Source organism: Oreochromis aureus, linkage group 14, assembly GCF_013358895.1.
Source record: "Oreochromis aureus strain Israel breed Guangdong linkage group 14, ZZ_aureus, whole genome shotgun sequence".
Classification (NCBI taxonomy): domain Eukaryota; kingdom Metazoa; phylum Chordata; class Actinopteri; order Cichliformes; family Cichlidae; genus Oreochromis; species Oreochromis aureus.
In genome coordinates, this window is record NC_052955.1 from 20329721 (window position 1) to 20354190 (window position 24470).

General features: G+C 40.3%; 1 protein-coding gene and 1 long non-coding RNA gene across 2 annotated transcripts in view; one reads left to right on the top strand and one right to left on the bottom strand.

The window, feature by feature from the left end:
- The window catches only part of grik4 (glutamate receptor, ionotropic, kainate 4), a 320489-nt gene that overhangs the window by 239754 nt on the left and 56265 nt on the right, over positions 1–24470 (top strand). Inside the window, exon 10 of the mRNA XM_039622276.1 lies at positions 21231–21392. Coding sequence (XP_039478210.1) covers positions 21231–21392 — 162 coding nt within the window. The remainder of the gene's footprint in view (positions 1–21230; positions 21393–24470) is intronic.
- On the bottom strand, positions 606–4183 carry LOC120443485. Its single transcript, XR_005615450.1, has 3 exons — positions 3998–4183; positions 969–1036; positions 606–778 (listed from the first exon to the last, which is right to left on the bottom strand). It is a non-coding gene; the product is annotated as an uncharacterized LOC120443485 (long non-coding RNA).

The window sequence follows — 24470 nt, forward strand, 5'->3', positions numbered from 1 at the left end:
GTCAAGTGAAAAGCAGTTGCTGAGGGTAATGCTGATTGGGAATTAGCTTCTACAAGGGTGCATGATGTGGTGGCCTCGCTGATCACACTACTTTGCGTATTAGTATTTTAAAGAGGGCTTATGTTCTGATAAATAAATCTGCATTGCTAGATGTTTTTGCCAAAAAAAGTAAATTCTGGTTAATTAAGGTAACCTGCCCACTCGTCTAGACAACAGAGGCAGTGCTGAAACTAGATGGCAACAAGCAAATGAGTTTGGAGGGTCGCTATATAAATATTGTAATAACATGACACGTTAACTGGCTAATGGACTCTGAGCTGAACATCGAGTTGGGCATTTTTTAAATAGCCTCCCCCTTTCCTCCTCTCACATGGCCACTTGATGCAGGTGGGACTCTCTGCTAGTATAATAAACTATATGACTCAAGCACATTATTGTTACTGTGTTAAAATGTGCTTACCCTGAAGGACCTTTCTAAAGGTTTTTTGATTTATCGTGCACCTTATGCAGTAAATACATTAACATGCTGGCACAATCATCTCAAATACATAACATACAATTAAGGGCTCTGAAGTTCCAGCCAGAGTCCCTCCTCATTACAGCCACCCAGCCTCCACGGTGCAACTCTTAGGTGTCTCAGGCATGTGTATCTGTGAGCAGGCCCAGAGGCAGATCCAAAACACATTGGGGAGGTCTCTTGGCTGGCTTCAGAATGGCTTGGATAAGCAGCAGATTGATGGATGGATGGGTACTTAATACCATTCTTCTCCCTAAGATTCTAAACCAATAAAAAATAAAAAACAGATGAAAAAGACGAGCAATTGTCCCCAGTCCTCTCTGTTTCACAAACTGATGCATGTTGCAGAGGGATGATTCTGTTTAGAAGGAGGCAGGATTCATTTAGAAGTCGTATTTATACAAGATACCAGAATGAAACACTGTACTTAAATTCAAACATTCATCATTACCTCCACAAAGAGGATCACATGATGGGTTTTGCTTTGTATGTCCGTCCGTTAGCAGGAGCTCGGCCAACCTTAGAAGTGATGTAAAGAAGTTATTCTTTTCCACAGTGAGATTGGCAAATCTGACATTTTTTGCTATATCTTTGTGAATTCTGGGATTTGTTTATATGCATGCTGTGAAGGAATTATCTTGAGCTCTGTTTGAGGTACTGCATGCAGTCTTGGTCTGCTCTTGTTATTACAATTGATTATAAATGTATGGATTTCTAAAGAAGGCCATGCAAGATTAATTATGCATGTTTTAACAATGTTTAATGCAATTACTAGCAGTAAATGCCATTGTAGTTGTTAATTGTTTAACTTATTGCTCTGGAACTCCACAGTTCCCTTACAAATTGGTTAGTCCGATAAATCGGAATCATTCTTAAATTTCCCATTCATTTGCCTTTGCTCTCTCCCTCTCCTCTTTCTTTCCATTCAGCTCCTTTTGTCTCTTTATTTTGTCCAACCATTCCCTGCTTCTGTCTTCCTCCTCTGCTGACAGTTCATTTGTATCTGGTCCTGACATCCCTGACTAACGACCTGCCAGACTGCTCCCCTGCCTAATCTGTTTTCCCTGAATCATCATCTCAAGACGCTCATCAACGTCTTCACGCAGCTACCCATCACGAGGGGGGGGGGTTGTCATGCCTACTTAAGGATTTGACTGTCTTCACTCTTTGTTTTGACTTTGTTTGGTTTATTCTGTTTCGAGCTGATGTTATTAATCTAGAGTGAGAAATTAGGGAAGGAAGAAGCGGTACAGATGCTCCTTTCCCCCCCTTATCATCATCATCAAGTAGAATTATTGTACTGCATTCTGTTGAACGCAGCCTGATGTCTCCAGCTATGCAATGTACAATTCAAATGTATCAAAGCGATATGAGTTGTTTCCATCGTGCTTCTCAGCTATTGCTCTTTGTTTGCTAATCTGCATTACTTATAAATGGCAACAGTCCACGTGTCTTTAAGTTCTATTTGGAGATTAGAAATGTGAAAGAGTGGCCATTCATTGACCGTTCATTAGCGCTAATGATGCCTGATGTACGAGGGAGTTTTTTTCTTCTTCTTTGTTCATCTTTGTCTCTTTGTTAAAAGCCATAACAATTTAGATAGTACCACCTCGAAATAGCCTCTGAAACATGCTGCTCACTGCATTAATGTTGCTCTGTGATTTCAGAGACTCTGGTCCTGGATAATGTAGTGTTTAATCTAGAAACACAAATTCCCTTCAGTTGATGGTGAATTAGACACACAGGTGATGAAGTGGAAAAGGGGGGGCGCACATGGGCATCACTCAGAGTGTATCAAACATTGTTTCTTTTACTTTACGTGATAAAGCTCTCCGTGCCAGTTTATTTTCCTCACTCCCCATTAAGTCCACTTAATACCAGCTGTTAATATCCTGAGCCTTAATTGTCAGATCTAATAGAAATCTTGGCCCTTGGGTCACAGTGAGTGGAGAAATTAAAAGAAAAACATGATTCATGGAAAGGGTGGGAAACCGTAGAGCTCCGCGGGGCTTTCACGGCTTCTCTCTGTGAAAAAGACGACTTTGTGGTTCATGGATCGCGAGTGGCCGGCATCATGCAGCTCCTTCAGCTTGCACGTAATGGAGCACGCACGCACACAGCTCATGCACGCGCACATTACAATCTGATCGGTGCATGCACGCGGACGGTCAAAACAACCAAGAAGTGCACGAATCCACTTAGGCGCACGCATTTGCCAACACACACACGTAGCCCGCAGCCCCAGCCCCGCTCCATGGCTTCCATCTGGGTGATTTGTGTCCCGCGATCCAGGCTACTCTGCACGATTGAATAAATCACATCAGGTTGGGAGTGACTCATCACATGTTGACGGGACGCCTAATGTCATTTGAAGGTTAGGTGAGCACGAGATTGGGCCTAGCAGCGCCTCCTCTGACACACTTTCACGTTGCGATGTTGTTTTGAGTCTTGATGCAAGCGTGCTAGCTCTCTTTATCTCTCTTTTTTCTTTGTTACACACACTCACACACACTCACACACACACTCTCATCCACGCAAAACAATCCAAAAACACACTTTGACACACTGTGCCGGCTGACATATTATCCTTCTGTGCAAAACGGGGGCCATCAGTTCAACCCCCACCCCGCCCCCTACATATACCCCCTCCGCCTGTTTGTTTTGTTCTTCATGTTCCATTTCCCCTCCGCATACCCGTGATCCCTCTTGTCACTGTAGTCATTGTCATGCATCCATGCCTGAAAAGCTGCCAACGCACTTCCTGCCTGTCACACACGCGCACACAAGCGCACAGTTGCACGCACATGAATGATAAAACTCAAATAAATAAACTCATGAACACGCTCACCCACCCGACATCCCCGTCCCTCATACATACATACAGCTGTAACATCTTGGCCTGCTTATCTACCTGCCTGTCTGTCTGCCTGGAGGAAGTAAGATGTGTAATTTCTGTCTTGTGGCGTTTCTGTCATAAACCAACAGCAGTGATAAAACAAACTGGCTGCGTTTCCACACTCAGATCCAGTACAGGCAAATACACTCACAGCAATCCAAAGCTTTCCTTCCCATTCTCCATCCATATGTGTTAAAGAGCTAATTGTCAGGTTTGCATGGAAGGGTGCTGATGGGTCTGAGGTTTTACTTCTGAGGCATGGCCGATGCTGTTATTCACTAGTTAATCCCTTTTCTTACCCAGACACTGCCGTGCTCTCTGCCATTTGTTCTTGGCCAGTTGGGGTTCTGGGCTCGACATGCTCCGTGCCTCTAATTATTCCTCCCAATGCTGTCAAACGATAAAATGCTCCGTGACTGAATGTGCCACTAAAGCGCAGATGAAATGTAACGCCCGCCTTCCCAGCTGCGCAAACATAATTTCGTAAATTTCCCTTTCTTATTCCAAATATCGTCTGCTTTTTGTGCAGTTCGCTTGAATAAATAGTGATAGATAATAGTTGCCGTCTGTCCGTATAATTTCACCTCTTTTCTTTCTGCCAAAAACACGCATCCTGCATCCTTTCTCTCTCTCGCTCTGTGTCTTTCCCTCTGAGTGTCTCTCGCTGTGTCCTGCTCTCTGGGCGTGTCTGGCCTTGATAACAAACAAAAAAATATTGTCTAGGTAATACAGAATTCAATTTCACAAGTTTATTGTTCTGTTTAAATTTCTTGTCCCATATCTGTGAATGTGAATGAATGGAGGAAACAATCCTCTAAAAAAATAAATAAATAAATAAAACACTTCACATCAACCTCACCCTCCATCTCCTGTGTGCACCGTGGTACAGAAGATTTATAAACCCAAAATAAGTCTTGTCAGTCAAACTGCTTTAGAGAGCAGCCACTGTGACTGTGAAAATGATTGGGATTTAATTAATTCCCCTCCACGGCTTATGTAAAGTTCATATTTTCCTGTTTAGACACAGAGTTTGAGAATCAATCAACTGAGTAATAGAAAAGGTAATAGGCTACGTGGACGGTGACAACAGAGAGCGGCAACCAGCCAGAATATAAACTATGTCATTATTATGTCAAAAACAAATATGTGTCACCAAATATTGTTGACCTGCTATTTGTTTGCAACGGAAAGATGACATCTAAACTTTGCTTACAATTGCATTTATTGACTTAGTGCTGGAGGGGGCAGCATAAATACTCTCCATAAACAAATGTAATCCCCGGATAGAAGGACAAATTGTTTAGTGGCTGTAACTGATGCACTCCTAATGTAGACATTCATCCTAATGTTTATAAATTGGCCATTTTAAAATATTCCCGGGATAGGCTTGACCTCGTGAAGGTGGAAAGAAACGTTGGTATTGTTTGTTTCTTAGCTAGTTTGGTTTCAGATGTAAGCTTTTCTGAGAGAATATACATCAGACTGTAGTTGCAGTTAGGTACATATGTGTTTGGACACCACCACAGTGGATTTTAATCAAGTGCAGACTTTTAGCTTTATTCTAGTGGTTCAACAAATTAACTGTATAATATTTAAGAATTATAAACATTTTTATACACATCCCACTATTTTCAGAGGCTCAAAAATAAATAGAATATGACTGAGAAAGAGCTATAATGCTCAGGTGAGGACTAAAAATAGAATCTGGAATTGATTCCAGATATTGAACTTGTATTTGTTGACTTCTGTTTGGTAACAAATCAGTTAAGAACAAGGAGGCAGGGGTGTCACTATCCAGCTCTGGACTGGCTGATGTGGTAAACAGGGTCATCTACAAACTGGAAGGTTGGTGCGTCAGTCCTTGACTCCTCCTTAGTATCTTTAGAAGTTGCACCTGGCGCACCCATTGGATTGTGAATGTTGGGTAAAAGTGCTTAGATACAGCAGACAGTGTGTGCGATATGGTGAATGAGACTTGAAGTGGTAAAAGTGAGTAAAAGGCACTTTATAAGTACCAGTCCATCATTTTACCATTTAGAATCAAGAGAGGCCTTCAGGAAACACAGAGGGTTTACAACATAATGCACCGACTGGTTGCACTCAAGGACAGGAAGACCAGATCAGACTTTGTCAGAAAAAAACTCTTTGGACAGATGAAACCGAGATGAACTTGTACCAGCATGATGGGAAGGGAAAAGTATGGAGAAGGAGAGAACGAGCTTGTGATCTGAAGCATACCACATCATCTGTCAAACATGATGGAAGCAATTTTACGGCTCGGGCATGTATGGCTGCCAGTGGAAATAAGTCACTAGTGTTTACTGATGATGTCACCGCTGGAAGAAGCAGCAGAATAAATTGTGAAGTGTGCAGGAATATACTTCCTGCTCAGATTCAGTCAAATGCTGCAAAAATATTAGGACAGAATCTCACAGGGCAAATGGATAAAGACCCAAAGCATACTGAGAAAGCCACTCAGGGCAAAAAAATTGAATATTCTTCAATGAACGAGTCAGTCACCTGATCTAAACCCCACAGAGCACGCTGGTATGTTGTTAAATCCAAAGCTGAAGGTAGGAAGACACCAAAAAAGCAGCAACTGAATGTAGCTGGCAGAGCTTCTCAAGGGAAAAAAAACACAGCATGTGGAGACGTTCATGGGTTCTAGACTTCAGCCAGTCATTGCAAAGGATTTTCATCCAATTATTAAAAATAATCCTTATGTTTAAAGTGATTAGTTTGTCTAATTACTTTTGAGCCTGGGGCACTGTGTCTAAAAATGTCTGTAATTCCTAAACAGTTAATACAAAATCTTTCTAAAACCCCTTGAATTAAAGCTGAAAGTGAAACAAAAAAGAGTCAGTGTCCAAAACCGTATGGCCCTAACGGCAATTTTAATAAATCAAGTAAATCCCAGGTAATCTTGATTGCTCTATTAAAAAGCTGCTGATGTGGAGTGGCTGTATTTACATTGTTTAAGTTGCCTAGAAAGAAAGGAGCAATAGCAGAAAACCTAGTAAACAGTTTCTTCATTATCAGCAATCTCCATGACTTTATAAACCAAAAGTGCCCAGTCTGGGAAATCATAAGCTCACAGCCATTATACACATTTCACATGTCATCTGCAGACAGCTAGATACTTTAGTAAGTGTGCACCCTTTCCTCTTGTGGTTTTGATTTAGATGATATTTTATTAAGACCGCCATCCATACCCTGAGTGGCTGGTCTCGTTCATTCTGTGCAGTCGCTCAGCACCATTAGCTATCCAATAATGTCATTAATACGGGAGTCAAAAGGCTCAACCATTCTGTGCTGTGAATTTTAGAGACTAAAATGTATTGTGGGTGAGAAGTGTGACAATGGAGCCAGCTCAATAAAACGAGATTTAGATGCATTTTATTGTTTAAAAAAGGGAGAACAATGCTCATGTAATTTCCTTGAAGTCATCATCCGCTATTGAAGTAATAATATCAACCTGCATCAGGGCCCAGGGAACCTTACTATGCATTCATCTTATATTGCAGTTTTTTTATCCAGTTTTAGGAGTTGCAAGGCAAGGCAAGTTTATTTATATAGCACAATTCAACAACAAGGTGATTCAAAGTGCTTTACAGAGACATTAAAAACAAAAACAAATAAAAAGCATGATTTAAATTTGATTAAAACAAGCAAGCAAACAAACAAACAAACAAACAAAACAGTATATAAAATCAAATATCAAAACAGTAGATAAAATCAGAACAGTAGATAAAATCAGTAGTTAAAAAGTAGGTTTTGAAATTTAAACTTAAGTGTGGATTTGGTGCTTTATTCAAATGCAGCTGAGAATAGGTGAGTCTTCAACCTGGATTTAAATAAACTGAGTGTTTCAGCTGATCTGAGGCTTTCTGGGAGTTTGTTCCAGATATAAGGAGCATAAAAGCTGAATGCAGCTTCTCCGTGTCTGGTTCTGACTCTGGGGACTGATAACAGACCGGATCCAGATGACCTGAGGGATCTGGAAGGTTCATACTGGGTCAGGAGGTCACTGATGTATTTTGGTCCTAAACCATTGCAGCAAGTTTTCCATTTTTTACGTGAAAACAAACACAAAAAAATTTTGATGAGTTGATTTTTGCAGACCTCTCTGACATGGCGACTGAGTAAATTGCCTCATTCGCACTTGCAGTCAGTTCATTAAACACTATATCTGATTGCACAGACCATTAATAATCTGGGTCTCATTCATGTCTTAATCATTTATTTATTGCCACAGAAGACAATCGACTTTATTAAAATATCATCTTTCGTGGCCTCGCAAGTTCCATTTAACTGTGGCAAATAAGCGATTGGAAAACGCCTATAAGGGTTTACAGTTATGATGCATTATTGCTTGCTTTGTAGGGTGTGATGGAACCAGGAGAACAGACATCTACTGTGCCAAAGACACCTTTTATATGAATTACTGTGCTCCAAAAATCAAGTAAAATCAAGTCTGTTTGATTCCACTCAGATTAGCATATCATCGGGTAGCTATTTTAAGTCTAAAATATGGCCTTTGGAGGACAGATTAGATACCTAGTTAGTCAGCCCTTCGCTAATCACCTCTTCACAGAGGGGGAATGATCTCTTTTAAGTCTTCTGCTCTGACTTTTTCATTGTCTCACATAAAGCGAGGGGAATGACAAATGCATTCACATGCATATCAGCATTCGTGAATGGCATTCATTAATCATTTATGTCTAAATTTAAGGATTAACAGGTCGGGGCGCAGTGTTGGGAAGGTTACTTTTAAAATGTATTCCACTACAGAATACTGAATACATGCCCCAAAATGTATTCTGTAACGTATTCCGTTACGTTACTCAATGAGAGTAACGTATTCTGAATACTTTGGAATACTTAATATATTATCATGCTGTTTACAACTACATGAATGTCCTATTGCTGTGATTTATTACTGTTACTGAAGGTCCGCGGCTCCGAAACGTAGTAAAGGGACCTCTGGCTAATACGTCGGGTTCGTGTCGGGCTGGTAGCCGAAAACTAGCTTTACTTTGTTGTCTGGGTCAACTTTGCTTGCGGGAGACAGAGAGAGGCGTTGAAAGGCTGCTCCAACGGAACTTATTTTTTCCGGAGGAAAACACGAACACAGTGTACAGTTGAGTCTTAATAGCTTACTTACAAATGGGCTCCTCAGGCACTCTTCTTGGCTGCAGTGGTTATTATTATATTTACATGCTTCCAGCTCCGTTTTTGCTCCGTGACAGCTCGGACTTTCCTTTCTCTCCCTCCCTCGCTCACAGACACATAACGGGTATGGTAGTCCATTCTCCCTGCAGCACGGACTACACTGCCCATCAGGCTACATGCTTTAGAGCTATGCCTGTAGCATTCTGCCTTTTAGCTTAGCACAACAACAACAACGAAAAAAGCGCTCTCACCCAGGAAACACGCAGAGAGAGCGCGTCACCCTGTAACCATGGCAACCGTAACGCTGCCGCCTGGAACAACAGAACATAGCTGTCAAACAAACCCAAACAATCCTGACCCGCGACAATATGAAACAGGGAAGTACCGCCGTGTATTCCATTTATTTCAACAAAGTAACTGTATTCTGAATACCACCTTTTTAAACGGTAACTGTAACGGAATACAGTTACTCATATTTTGTATTCTGAATACGTAACGGCGGTACATGTATTCCGTTACTCCCCAACACTGTCGGGGCGTGAGGTCTGTTCGTATTCAAGTCATTATAATTTTATTGAGACTCACAGGAGAACTGATTGAAAACATTCAGACGTTTAGAAAGCTTCACATTAATGGAAAAAAATGGAGTTGGTTGAAAAGTGTTCGACTGCAGAGATTGGGAAGTGTCTATGCGAGAGACTACCGGCAACCTGGAGTGTTTAATATGTAAGTCAGACCCCTAAGCCTTATCACTCTAAACATAACTTTTTAACAGTATTAAAACACACCCTGAGAAGGCTTACTTACCATAAAATTATTAGACTTGAAGTGCCCCAGTCTCCTTTTATCTTTAGAGATTAGCCAGACGGTAGCGGCGTGTTTGTTAAATGAAAGTAAACAATTTAGTGTAGTGTTCCACTTTCCAGACTCGGGCCTTGGTATGTGTAGGGAGTTATGGTGTATTGATTACTCTGCGTCTGCCCTATTACCGCCAACTCTCCCTGTGAGCCCCATGTCTGGATGACTCAGTGTTGACAATTGTATTACAGCCTATTATCTTTCAAATCCCAGAGCTTGAATTACAGCCTACTAAGGGGTCTGATTTGGAAAGTTGAAATTGCTTGCTGACTTCATACCTGACTTCCTCTCTGTGCTCCATAACTTTTCCTTTTTTTTGCTGTCCTCCATCACTCCCATAATCCCTCCCTTTACCTTGCACAACATTTTATGTAAAATTTATCAAAGATCTTACGTGTCCACTTAGGAGCTCCTCTCTACTCCTAAATTATCATCATCTATGTGGTCTCCCAAGACTTTTGTGCACTTTTGTCTCAGGGCGTGCACTGTTTAACTTAAAAAGGTCTTGCCAGTTAAGTTAATTAAAACTTAATAAGTGTGCATTTGCTTGTGTTTCTCAACCCATGCGTCTTTCTGCATTTCTGCATGTTCTGCCAATGATTTTGCTTTGTACCCCATTTAGCGCCTGCCAGAAAGTCATTAGTGATGTGCAGAGCAAACATGTCCAGCTCTTTGCTGTTTGAATAAGTCTGATGGAGCTTTTATTTTGATGAAACACATAGCTGTTATTGTGACAAAGACACTAAACGCTGTCGAGCTTAACTGATCTTTGAGCTGATCACATCGAGTTGATTGTCTGCCTACAATGCTGTCTTAAAGGCAGGTATTTTTTATTAGTTTGTTTTTCTGTAAAATTATAAAAGTAAAAACCTCTTATAGAGTGCCGCTGCGGTGTGGTGGTCAGCACAAAAGGAGCTCTCTGTGGAGTTTGAATCTCCAGGTGCTCTTGCTTCCTTCCACATTAGATTAATTGATGTTTCTGCTGATTGAATGTGAACCTGAATGGTTGTCTGTCACTCTGTGCTAGCTCTGAGATGTCCAGGGTCTACCCCACCTTTTCCCGTAAAGCTGTTGGGGCAGGCTTCAGCCCCCACCCCCAGAACATTGAATAGGATAAGCAGTTAAAATTGCCTGGATGGATGCGAACACTTATACATTATTAATCTTAGCATTATGTACTTTAGAAGATGCACCTAAAAGTGACTCTTCTAAGGAGATGGTAATCTTAAGATCCCGTGCTGGAGATGATTTGGGAATTTAACTCATTTTATCTGTATTGCTATCACAGTATGAATATGACTTCCTAAACCAGATGGCTTTCATTTCAGTTTGAGCTGTTTGTAATGCCTGTGTATACTGTATGCTTAACAGCTTAACAGCATTCCCATCAGCCTGCTGATCCAATTAAATTGGTTGCAGATTTAGCAGCGTGTTTTTTTTTTTTGACTGAGCCGAGAGTAGCGCAAAGAATTTATAGGAAGATGCTCACGCTCTAAAATACAATGAGAAAGCTGAAGAAAAGCTCCCCAAACACAGTAAACCAAGGAAATAAAAGCAGTTTCACACAGAATCCGCACTGATGGCCACTGAGGACAGAAAGCAGCTACAGGGGATTACTAATATTTCTTGCATTTAAGCCAGAGAGCGCCATCCAATATAATGAAGCAGAAAATTAGATATAAAACAGAAACAGAATGCTTATGCAAAAGCAAATGTGAACTTGGCAGAAAAATCTCCCGCTTTATGGCACAAAAGATCACAGGGAGCTCCCGTCACCATCAATTCAGCCACTATAGCGCTGAGCTATAGCAGATTAAATATGGTTAAATATTGTTTTGACTAGAGAGCAGTAAATTCTGTGTGTTGGTTACAGTGAGCTAAAACAAATCTCAACATAAAATGTTAGACGTCATGCATAACCATTTAGCCATACCAGCATTTTTTAAAAGTGTGCTCCTCTCCTGCCGTGAATCTTCTAACGCATAGTGGGACGTCTGGTCCCAAAGCTGAGGGTTGCTGACAAACACTCAGGTGATCGATGTGAAACACTCCAGGCCTCGCTGATATGAGCAGAGCTTAGATGGAGTCTCATCTCCATTATCTGCTGCTCTCCTCCTGTTTTTCCCCCCTTTCCTGTGCCAGTAATTCAGCCACTCACTGCCAAGGCTCCAGCACTTTGGAGGCGAAACTCTGCAATTAAAAGAAACGTTCATAAGTAATTTGAAGGGATTATTTATAAAACTTTATAGGGTTTGTTTTGTTTCATTTTATGTGCTTTTTGTTCCTTTAGAAATTCTGCTGGGGTTCAAATGAATTCGATTACCCGAAGAGATAGACTGTTTCACATTCTAAACATATGCTAGTGCCTGCAATATTCATGGTGTTTTTGGCCTCCGCCAGTCCAAGAATTATTCAGGGCATAAGGTCTCTGGCTCACAAATAGGCTGTTACTGTTGCAGGTCAGACGTAATTCTATGAATAATGGAATAAAATTGCCCATTTGTTTCCAACACTCTGCAGGAATGCTGCCAGATTGTTTTGATGTATGCAGCTATTAAATGCTTTGAAACAAAGCTCATGTATCAACCCCAGCTTTCTACACCAAGATATATGGTATGTTAATTTCATGGTCATCTCACAGTGAATTAAACTAGGTGGCTGCTAGAAATGATGTAAGTGACATGTTAGCGCCCTGTGCAAGAGAAATGACTTGGATCCAGTCCATCCGCATTCAGTGAGCAAAATTGTCACCGCAACTAGTGAGTAATTGTAAGAGCTACAATTACAGTTTTCATGTCCACCCCTGTAGCAGAACAGTATTTCGTGAACAAATAATTCAGTAAATCAATTATCCAATTTTGCTATTACATTTCAGGTGCATAACGAGTCCGTATTCATGACATGCATCATTCGATCATGCCGCCTCTCTCCTCCTCCTCTCCGCCTATAACGCTCTCACTGAGAACACCGTAATTAAGCAGGAGGCTTTAGAGCTTAGCCTAAATTTACGTGGTAACTGATACGAGCGTGAAATGACTTATTGCCAAAAACACCATATGAAGATTCCAGCTTTTAGAGAATAATCAGTACGCCACTAGAAGTGGATTTCATCACAGACCGACGACCAGACTCAGGCCTAAAGGTTTGAGCATGTTGTAGCCTTTCCACAGAGTGACAGGAGGGAAGTCATTAATTAGGACTTTATCATTAGGAAAATCAATATGCAATTTGCAGAAATGTTACTCAATCATAGCCTACTGGAGTCTGTTTTCTCTTTCACAGCGCTATCACGCTGGATAAGGGGTGGAGAGGACTTGTCTCTCTTTTTTTTTAAATTGTCAGAGATGATTATCACTGCTGACAGCTCTGACTTCATGTGTGTTTTGCAGAGCAGAAAAAATGAAGCCTTTAGCATCGGAGAAACTTTGGTAAATGCCACGTACCTGCTTGAAACTGCACTGATCAACATTTTTAACCAACAGTGTATAAAAAGAGAGATATATGACACTGTCCGCAGCTGCCCTCAGACCTCAACTCTTAGCCTGAACTTTTTGGGTCTGTTAAATCATCGGATCAATCATATTTTTTTCCTCAAACTGACTTCCTCACCACAAAGCAGAGCAGTCACACTGGAAGCTAGCTTTTGAGCTAGCTAAAAGGCTAAACATACACTCTACTGATCTGGACGGTGTTGCCACAAAGCTGCCTGCTTAGCTTATGAGATCAGATCAAGCCTGTTAATGCTTGTGGCGCTGTTTTAAGTTGATGACCTGTCCAAGATGTTTGATAGAAACAGCTTAAAAATGTTGTGAAATACAGTTAATGACTCATCTATTATTAGTCATGTGATTTAATGCAAAATGTACATAGCTCAGCTCTCACTCCAGTGGCACATTGTGTGACTTAGTGCAAGTTCATCATGTTAGAAAGTGAAATCATTATTAGAAAAAGCCTTTCCAATAGCTGGTTGAAGAAGCAATCCAATTGAGTAGTTTTAAAAAAGCACCCTTCTTCTCAAACTCTCACAGTATTCTTGTTCCAAGCAATGAAAGCCAAAAAATTAGATTTGTTACAACATTGTGTCCTGCTCCCTTCACAGACAACGTAAAACCGCCTCTAACCAGACAGAATGAGAAGTGGAATGTCCCGATGCCCAGCTGAGCAAGAGTACAAGCACATCACAGTCTCTGTCCTGAGAAAGAGACCTCACAGGTCATAAACCAGTGTCTTTATTCAGCTCTACCCACAAAACACCGGTCTCAACAGTAAAGAGTCAACTTAAGAAGCCAAATCGGAGACTGACTATGAAGAAGAAAAGATTAAGATGAGTAAATGAATGCAGACATTAGAGAAAGGAATCGTGGAAATTAGTATCATGAACAGACAAATATGAATTTGAAGTGTTTTGGTCAAAGAGAGGAACATTTGAGAGACATAAAGATGTGAGAAATGTGGTAATTGGGGAGTATTTTAGCCATTGTATCAGGTAAGAGGCAGACTTGTGTGCAGGCCACATGGGCCAGCAAGAGGTGTTGCTTGCAGCCAGGTAAGGCAGGTAAGTGCTTGGCCCCCAAAACCAGTGGGGGACCCTGAAAGTTGACGAACTTCAAACTACAGGAGCGGCAATGTGCAAAGTTTGCATAGGGGTATAGACCTGAGCTCCCTGAGGGCGACCTACCTTATTCCACTTGCACCCATTGCAAATGGTCTGTTTAAACAAAGCTAATGTCAACAAAAAAGCCACTTAATAAAGAGGAGTAGTGAACCTTCTGGGAGCTGAAAAAGAAAGAAGAAAAGAGAGGAAGGGGGAAAAACACCCAAGATAGTTTTGAATGGAGAAAAAAATAATGATAAAACATTGTGCTAAATAGCTGGTAAGTGCTAATGGTCTCACCTCAAGCGTCAGGGAGAGACATTCAAACAACATAACTTCCACTAGCATCACATGATTTCTCTTATTTGCTGTGACAGGCAACTTTATTTACCTAGTGCATCCAGCTTTGTTGACCTGATGTGACCGAGTCAAGTACACACAGCTAGGAGTCAGAGTCAGGGGACTAGCAGTTAGCAGTTAGCATAGCTAGCATAGTGAAAGAAAGTGAAGCTGGTAGTTTGAATATTACTACGTGATAACCAGGTAACTCCGTGCTTGGTGTTATTGCCAAAGTAAACATAGTCTCTGCCATTTCAAGAATAATGTTACCTGTTGCTGTCAGATAATTTATAGCATAATGGTGATGAACACAATAGCATAAGCATGACTGAGGAGGAGGAGGACCCTGATTTTGTTTGGGCCTAAGCAAGTCAGATTTTGAGAAGTAACGAAGTCATTCTTCAGCTTGTGCAGCTAGTTTTAAAGAATGATCTCACTTGAAAAAAAATGGAAATATGTCAAGGGTAGAGTGTGAGAGCGTGCTATGTGTGTATGGTTGTAATTCATTACCAGTTCATTAATGTGGTTTAAAGTCAGTTGTCTGTGCTTGAATTTGTTGTTAATGAAATAGCAAAGTGAGCTGAGCCAAATGCCCCCTTGTCAAGGTTGGTTGCCCCTCCAGTCCATATGCTCTGGCACAGTCTCTGATAAGTGGGATCAAAAACAAGAAAGGCTATCAGTCTGCCTTCCAGTGCAGTGCCATACCCTGTGCATGCTGCTTGACTGGAGCAATTTTCCCTCTGCAAAAAAAAAAGTAAACACTGGCAGATTACTGCAACAAATTGACGGCTAGTGCGCCAAAGGCATGCAAAGCTAAAATTGCTGCAAATGGATGATTCTTGGATGAAATAAAAATTTGAGAAACGCACAAAAAGAAAGAAAAAATACACAAATGAACTGTTTCTGAAGTTCATTTGTGTATTGGTTGTAGTTTCAATACCATACCAAGTCATTTGACACATAAAATTTTGAGTTTTCATTAATTTTTCTTATCGACCATGAAGTTTGAAGGTAATATTTCAGGAATCAGAGTAGAAAAGCTGTCTCCATTCATAAAGGTGACACAAATAAGGGGGATAAAAATCCCAATTTTATCCTTCTACAGGATGTGAAGATAGTTTTCTGTTTGATAGCAGATTTGAAACATCAACTTTACTGGTTGCCAGTGTTTCACTGTGATGTTGTGTTGCTCTTAAACAGCCAAAAATTATTTATTCAGACTGTATTTCTGCTTAGTAAGAGTCGAAACATTTAATCTACTTGTGCGACAGTCCTTAAAACTCATTTAATTTATGTAGAAGCCGGTGAGTCAGTGAATGTGTGACAGCGATTCATTGTTCTGACTCATTTGGCATTATTGCTGCATTCCTGTCTGCCGCCAGTGACCGGTAGTTCTCAACTTCAGCAAACTCCATTAATTTTAATGCCACTTTTAACTTTTAACTTCTTTTAAGAAGTTTTTCAAACAGACAAAATGTTCAGATGACTCCAGCTCATTGAAATGCTGAGACCTTTCATATTCAGCATATGAAAAAAAAAAAGTGACAATGTTGAAGCAGCACTCATTCCTTAACATTCCCTGCACAGCATGCATACAAAAGTCTCTATACAGCCAAACTTGCATTTGAAAGGCTTATCTAACAACTTCACATTTCTGGTAGAGATATCGGAGTTTCAGTAACACAGTGTTGTACCATGTGTAGCAGAGATGCATCCCAAATCAGCGGAGATCCCTGGTGCCTAAAGAATCGATATAATCTCTGCGTTTCTGTTCCGTTTAGGGAGATGTGATCAATGAGAGAGGACCTGAAGGATGCTGACTGGCTTAAAGAAGTTTTTGATTCAATTCCGTATTCACTTATCGGTTTCATACAAGCTTTCATTGCAAAGGAATATGTCTGCGCATGGACGCGGATGGCAGAGAAGGAGGAGTAGGATTCTTGACAGGGTGTCCACCTATGAGCACCATCAACCCTCCTGGGATCTCATTATTCGCTGACTTCATTGTTATGAACACTGAGTGGTCACACATTTGGGTATTTTTGTAGGTGTATGTGTGCATCTGTGCATGTATGAATGGTCCAGTTATGTGAAAAGACCAAAAAAGAAAAGAGAGAGAAATCGTTGAAAGCCAAAGGATATGAAAAACCATCTAAAATGATGAAAGAGAAACTGAGAGAATAAAAAAGGAGTTGCAAATAAAGGGTAGATAAGACAGGGGCGACTAGATTGGGAGGTTTTCAGAGGGAAAAGGGTGAGAATTGAGGAGGTGAAGCAACAGTTTTTGGTTGGTTGGCTCGGATCCCGACTGCTGATTGATCTCCAGGTGACAGCCGGTGTCAGGGGCCCTCGGCCAGGCTGTCATTCCCTTGCACTCTTACACCCTCGCACCCCCCCCCCTTCTCATCTTCGCTCTGTCGCTCTCTCTCTCCCCCCAGTGCATTTTAAGCTCTCACTTGTGCCAACTAATCTCTCACCTTCTTCCCTCTCCATTGATTCAACTTCTAGCTCTCTCACTCTTTTTCTCTCTCTCTTTGCTCCTCATCATCATTCTGTTCAGCCGGCCTTTTCACCCCCTCGGTGGTGACAGTTGGTTTCTCTACTGCTCTCCTCTACCCTCCAGCTCTGCCTTTTTTGTTCTCCCACTGCTGGGAACCAAATGCTAAGCACTGCCCATTTCACACCAACTATTTGCCATGCAAGATGTGCTCGCGTGCAGGGCTTTAGTCTGTGCTTGTGCGTCCCCGCAACACGTATCCACAAACACGTGTTATGGGGAGAAAACCCATAATATAAATCAATAAAGGCTCTGGGTTACGTTAGGCCTTCGCAAATATAAATGCAAGCCTGTGTAATGTCCTCCGAAGTCATGGGATCACAACTCCCCGTGTGTCTGTGTGTTTGAATTTGCATGTGCAAAGTGTCAGCGTCTGTGCCCTGAAAGCCCACAAATGCTGCACACCAGTTTTCTTCAGACACAGCCTCGGGATATTTTTGTGACCTTGGTCTTCAGTGACTACGTGTGTGTTTGCTGTTCAATTATAGGGATTTCATTTTCCTGTGTGTGGGCATGCTCATGCGCTCTCCAGTTTGTTTTTGTGCGTGTGTATGCACATGCATGCAATCAGGAACCCTTGAGGGGCATGTTTAATGATAGGCTCGTTTGCACAGCTCTGACTCTAATGATCTATTAAAGTACACTTAACCAGTAATTATATGGACAGCCCCCAAAGGCTTATGAGGCCCCAAAAGGGCCTGCTGAAGATGGAAGAAAAGCCCGTGTATTTAATGGAATGCACGGGAATCGATAATGCTGCGGCTTTAAACTTTGTTTTAAGTTTCTAAAGATATTAATGAATGAATAAATAAAGAATAGGTTCAAAGGAGACTTTTCTCCTGCCATGATCACATGCAATGTTAAACTTGAGACAGGGATTAAGTATTCCTCAGGCTTTGCGGAGGAACATGTAATCCCTGTCTTAGCTCTCCTCTTCTTCCCCTGGACTTGCAGAACTGTATATTTAGTTCCAGCCTTGCAATAAAATCCACTTTTACTGCATGACCATTTTAAATTGTATGCATTCAAAAGTTAAATGTTTTGAAATTCAATAGATACTAAAGATCAGGCAGTCTCTTTCCTAACAAGATCATTGGACCATTATTCTACTCATTAACAGGATTGTCTCCTGAAGTTCAAGAGCAGCCAGAAGCCCCTTAAACTTCAGTGCTACATCCTCTAATAAGGCGATTTTAAATGTGTTTCACGCTCTGCAACTTGAAAGCCATACTGGGCCAGGATGAATAACAATCCAGTCAGGGTGGAATTTAGCAAATAAAATGTGTTTGCATAGTGATGGAAATGCAGGACTGTAAACACAAACTGCAGGAGCTGTCTTCAGTTAGTGTGTTAACAAAAGCATTCAACAAACATATAAATCATTACACCTCTTATCAAACACTTCACCGCATACAACAGCCAAACAACGCCCTGCTATCTCCTCTGCTTATGTTATTTCACCGTGTAGTTTTGTAAACAAACATTTGAAAAAGCTGTATTTCTTGAAGGAGAAGTCAAAGTCTCTAAATATTGTTATAGTCCATATCCATCCACTTCATTAGGTATACCTTGTTGAACCTACTTTTTCCTCAGAATTGTCTTGATTTTTCATGGTATAGATTCAACAAGGTGCTAAAAACATTCGTCAAAGGTTTTGGTCCATATTGATGTGGCAGCATCACACGACTGCTGCACATTTATCAGCTGCGCATCCATGAATTTCCAATTTCTGTTTGTCCAAAAGGTGCTCTGTTAGATCAGGTGACTGTGGAGGCCGTTTCAGTAAAGTGAGGGTATTTTCATGTTCGAGAAAGCCGTTTGAGATGATCTGAGCTTTTTGACATCATGTTGTTTTGCTGGAAGCAGCCATCAGAAGATAGACACACTGTGATCATAAAGGGACGCTCAGTTGGTACTAAGAGGCCTGAAGTGTGAAATTAAATGTATATTTCAAACACTGTTGATATAAGGCAGGATAAATCCATACTATTGTGTTGTTTACATCAAATTCTGATCCTTCCATCAGGCCAGGCAACGTTTATCGAACCTTCTGTTGTCCAGTTTTAGGGAGTCCATGTAAATTGTTGTGGCACCCTATGTGGTCTTCTGCTGCTGTAGCCCATCTGCTGCCAGGTTTGATGTGGTGTATGTTCAGAGATGCTCTTCTGCATTCTGTGATTCTAAGGAGTCACTATTTGAGTTACCTTCCTATCAGCTGACCTCTGGAATCAACCATTTTCAGCCAGTGAGTTTCCACCACAAGATCTTTTCTCTTTCTCTGACCTTATTTTGCAAACCCTAGACATGATTATGTTGTCTGGCACCAGCAACATTCAAAGTCAGTAAAATGACCCATCTTCCCCCATTTTGATCCTCATTTTTAGCTTCTGCAGGTCATCTTGACCTGGTCTACATATTTGTAAATGCACTGAATTCCTGCCATGTGATTGGTTGGTAGCTATTTGTGTTAATGAGCAGATGATCGGTATATACCTGATAGACCATCTTATCATGTTCCTAACGAGAATGATTCCCTACTACAATTAAACTTTATGGAAGCTATTCCTCACATTTATGATTTCTGCTGCCCAAGACTCAACTTTAACATCATCAGTCTGATTTTTTTCCCCAGCTGTAGAAATGAAAAAAATGTCAGATGAAATACATTTAATGAGTTTTATTTGTCAGGAGGTAGAAATAAAGATATTTCAAAACATTGTTATTCATGGTTCACACTCTAAAGAGTTAAGCTCTTACTTTTATTATCAGTGTTTATCAGTGTTGCTTGTTTTTATCAGCCGCCTCTTCTGTACACCAGCATAACAAAACATTTGGGATTTCCTGGTTCCTGGGAGGTTGGTAATAGGAATAATCAGCCTTCCACTTAAAGGTTAAACATACCTTCCTTCCCTGCAGTGTGTCTCTGTCATTGCAGTCAACCACCAGTGTCTTCAGAGTGGAGTGATTCATGCTGGTTCTTCTCTTGGTCTAAGAGCTTTTTTCCACCTACCTTCTTATCAGTTATTTAATTCACTGGCCTATTCACTCTTTTTTGTCTGAACGTCCATTATCTGATTTTCCTAATCCCCTCTCATCCATTTTCCTCTTACAGATGAAAAGGCAATTTTCCCATTTTTCATTTTGCTGTTGTTCTGCGCTTCAGAATTTGTAAGCTTTGATATCTCCAGGAGCCCATAAAGCTTTTTTTTTTCATTTATTCGTTTATTTACGCTTATTTGTTTTTTAAGAAGATTTTTGCCCAATCCTGATGCCACACATGAGCTGAGTTACTACATAGCAGGAGGCTGCCTCAAGGGATACAGTTAGCAGCTTTTATCATTATTTTTGATTGGCACGTAATTGTTTGCCCACTGCTGTTGCCTTCTTGCATTTACATATATATTTTGCTCTTTTATTTCTATTTACTTGCAGTGTATTTACCATTTCTACAGACACCATATGGCCATTTGTTCCCAGTGTCACATGCTGCCCCACCCACTCACCATCCCCTCAAACTTCTCTTATCTTCACACTCACTCGTCTTGGTGGCAGGCACAGAGGTAGACTGGGCTTGGTCTGGCTGTCATAAGTTAGATGGCACAAAGGGCTGGAAGGTGAAGGCTGCCACCTGAGGCGGGGGACTGGGTTTTGACACCTCTATTAACCTTCAGGAGACGTCCGTCCTCAGTCACGCCCCCACCTCCTCTCTCTCCCCTGTTCTTCCTCAGCTCCGTCTCACCCTGTCCCCTGTCTCCTGTTCCCCAGGCGGCAGGAAAACAACTTGTCCCTGGAGCAAAAGAGCCAAATAACAAATGACTTGTGTTTTCCTCTCCTCCCAACCTGGATGATTTCAATATGTCATGGATTTCTATCTCAATTATTGGTCTCTGTGACCTTTGTTGTTTTCCCCGAGTCTTTCTCTGTCTGTCCGTCTCTCTAATTGTAACCCATTAGCTTTGCAGTCTGGCATTCATACCTGTACATTTTTACAGCCAGTGGGAGAAAAAAATGCATGGGTGTTGTGCAGCGATGCTCGGTAAAATTGTGGCTCTGAACAAATTGCTGCAGCTTTCTCATGTCAATCAACCGGAATAATTGTAGTTAATGAAATGTGAATCGGACAGATTAAATCGGATGTAAAATTGTTGAGTGAACAGATGCCCTTTTTTACCTTGACAATAATTCAATATATCATTGGTGTAATTTAAACAGATTATGGTAGACTGTAGCAGGGTATGACAGCTCATGGCTAAGCGGAGCCCATAATCTTGTGCCTTACTCTCTTTTCTCCCTATAGGAATTCTCTTTACTCCGACTGGACGACGTGGCGGACCAGCGAGTCAACATAGTTGGTTTTTCCGTCTTCAACAAAACTCATCCCTTCTTCCAGGATTTTGCGCTAAGCCTCAACCGCTCCTGGCAAGAGAACTGTGACCACGCACCCTTCGCCGGCACCCCAGTTAGTTCACACAACACAAATACATGACGTTATTTACAGTGAAGACCGGAGTTACAGGAAGAATAATTCAGTCCAAATTATAAGATAATTAGTTGTTCCAGCATACTTCTCTATCACAAACTTACCAATTAAAACACTGAAGTCACAGAAACCTCCAAAATACTAGGAGAAATATACAGGGATGGCATTTACTCAGGTAAGTGCTGTAATTTCAGGTGTTGCTGTAGGCCATTGTTGTTTCCCAGACAGCTCATTAGCAGCATTTGGCACCCTCCTTATTACCTTTAGAATGGCATCTTCCTTGTTGAATTTTCTTCAGAAGAAATGCACACAGGAAAAGCTACTTACCTTCACAGCATCCCCCCTTAAATCACCCACTGTTCTCATCTAAATGGTCTCTGTAGCTCAGCATTTAAAATAGTGTGCACTACCTGTGTGAATGAGTGACTACAAAAAAAGCCTCGTTGCGAATGTGTAAACTGAAGGTGATTGCAGATTTGTTTAAATCTCACGTCGGCTCAGCAGGGGCCACAAAATAGTGAGGCACATGCTTGAACATGTCGTACTATTATTATTACTACACTCTGACATATTTTACGACATGGCTTAATGAGTTTTCTTTACATCAGACTCACTAAATACAGTGTTGTAAATGCCCTGCACGAACATGAGCGCTATCTGTTTGTGGTTTAGCGCCTGTTTATGAGACTAGAATTTATGACTATTATCTGACTACCCAGTAATCCCTATTAAGGCTAGACACTCTCCCACATTTGCTCAATAGTGTCTCTCATAAAAAGCAACTTCTCAGAGTAAGTAGTACAAGTGCACCAGCTATTAGACTGAACTTCTGCTCTTGGATAACAGCAAAAAAACAACAAAAAAAGCTTATTGCAGAATTTCTTACCTGGAAAAGATGAATATACGTCACATTACAATGTTGATATAACAAATTAAAGTTTTGCTTTTCATTATTTATTACCTTTGCAGTAAACCAAAGAGGTTTCTTCCTGTTAAAGGGGAGTTTTTTCTTCCCACTGTTGCTAAGTGCTTGCTCATACAGGGTTACCTGATTGTTGTTCTTTTTGCTTGGTTTAATATTGCAGGGTTTGTAGCCTAAAACATAAAGCACCTTCAGGCAACAGTTGTTGTTAATTGGGATTATGTAAATAAAATTTAACTGAATTGAATAATTTCATGTATTTTTACATCTTAAACAAAACAACTCAAATACAATATTAAGAAGTGATGTAATTTCTATATTTGAATTCAATATCTTCTCAATATTGAGAAAAGCTGTAATGCAGATTTGTTTTGATCCTTGTAAATGCTTTTTTTTAATAACAATAACCCACCTGAGTGCAAAAAGACTGCCACTCCTGCAGATTTTTGTTTGCTCAGGGGCTTCATTAGGAGTCAGATATTCAGTAAAGTCAGATTAATGAATGAATCCTCTCTGTTTGAAGTGAAGAGACATTAAAAAATGAAACAAACACCCATCACTCCCTGTTTGCTTCACACAAATTGGATGGTGAAATAGGTTAAGAACAGTTTGAACACAGCATTAAAAAAATGCTTCTGTGTGCAGTGGGTCACTCGGATACTCACTAAGCTTGCAGCAATTAGGACTTGTGGCTAATTAGCTAATAACCAGAGAGACTAGAGGCTGATGGGAGCAAGAACGTGATTAACCCGTTTAAACATGCACATGCGTAATATGCTGTCTTTTTAAACCTTCTCGTATAAACAACAAATGCAGCCGCTGACCTTTATGTGTGTTAGATTGCACTGATGCATTTACAGATAAACGCACGCACCACATCATCTGAGGAAATGTAGGCAGATAGGCTGAAGGTTTATAAGAGAAGAAGGTTTCATGGGAGACGAATTGTGCTGCATTAAAACATCTTGCAATTGATATTTATAGTCTCACATCAGTATTGATTAAAGTAACCGCACATAGAATTTTTCATTAGAGAGGGCAGCTCATTTATATACAAACAGAGTATAACTAGAAGATGCCTACAGGTCCAAACTGTCAAAACAGCATTCATGAGTTGGACTGTTAGGTACTGAGGTAGACCATAAAACACCACTTCAATATTTACAGGTTCAGAAATTAAGACCAAGTTTGTTCCTTTAGGTCTGAAGTTATAATTTGTTTTGGCAAATTACAAAAAAAAAAGGAAAAATTCATGACAGCTGCCTTCAAAGCGTGGAAATGCAGTAATTCTGTGTGTATTATTGGCTAAGACATTAAAAAAAGCACAGATTTCAGAAGCTGCTGATATGTTCTCTTGTTCAGTTCATGTAATTATAGCCTGCTGATTAAAGTTACTCTTAAAGAATAAAGAGAAAAGAAATATGTGGTAAGAAAGTGAGAGAAACAAGAGTGATACACATGGGGCGCCGTCTGTAAAGTGAAACATGCTGAATTTAACGGCAACATTTTTCCACATTTAGCTCAAAACCTTACAAAAACATGTTTTTTCGAGTAATTTTTTACAACATTTAGTAAAATATTTGTATCTTTTCATATTTAAACACAATTTTAAATGTTAAGTCTAAATATTAAATTTAAATCTAAGTGTTAAATCTAAATGTTAAATCTAAATATTATATTTAAATCTAAATGTTAAATGTTAAATCTAAATGTTACAGGAAACTAAATATTTAGCTAACATGCAAATTTTTGTACGGATCAACGGAAATACCAAAATAAAAGCTTTATGAAAACCTCCGGTGCCGGAGTGGTCAGATTAAATTTGCATGTTAACTAAATATTTAGTTTCATGTAACATTTAGATTTAACATTTAGGTTTAAATATAATATTTAAATTTTAACATTTAGATTTAGATTTAAATATAATATTTAGATTTAACTTTTAAGATTGTGTTTTAAATATGAAAAGTTACAAATATTTTACTAAATGTTGTAAAAGATGACTTGAAAAAACATGTTTTTGTAAGGTTTTGAGCTAAATGTGGAAAAATGTTGCCGTTAATTTCAGCATGTTTCACTTTACAAACGGCGCCCCATAGATACACAGATGGGTGAATGCCAACACATTATTAGCT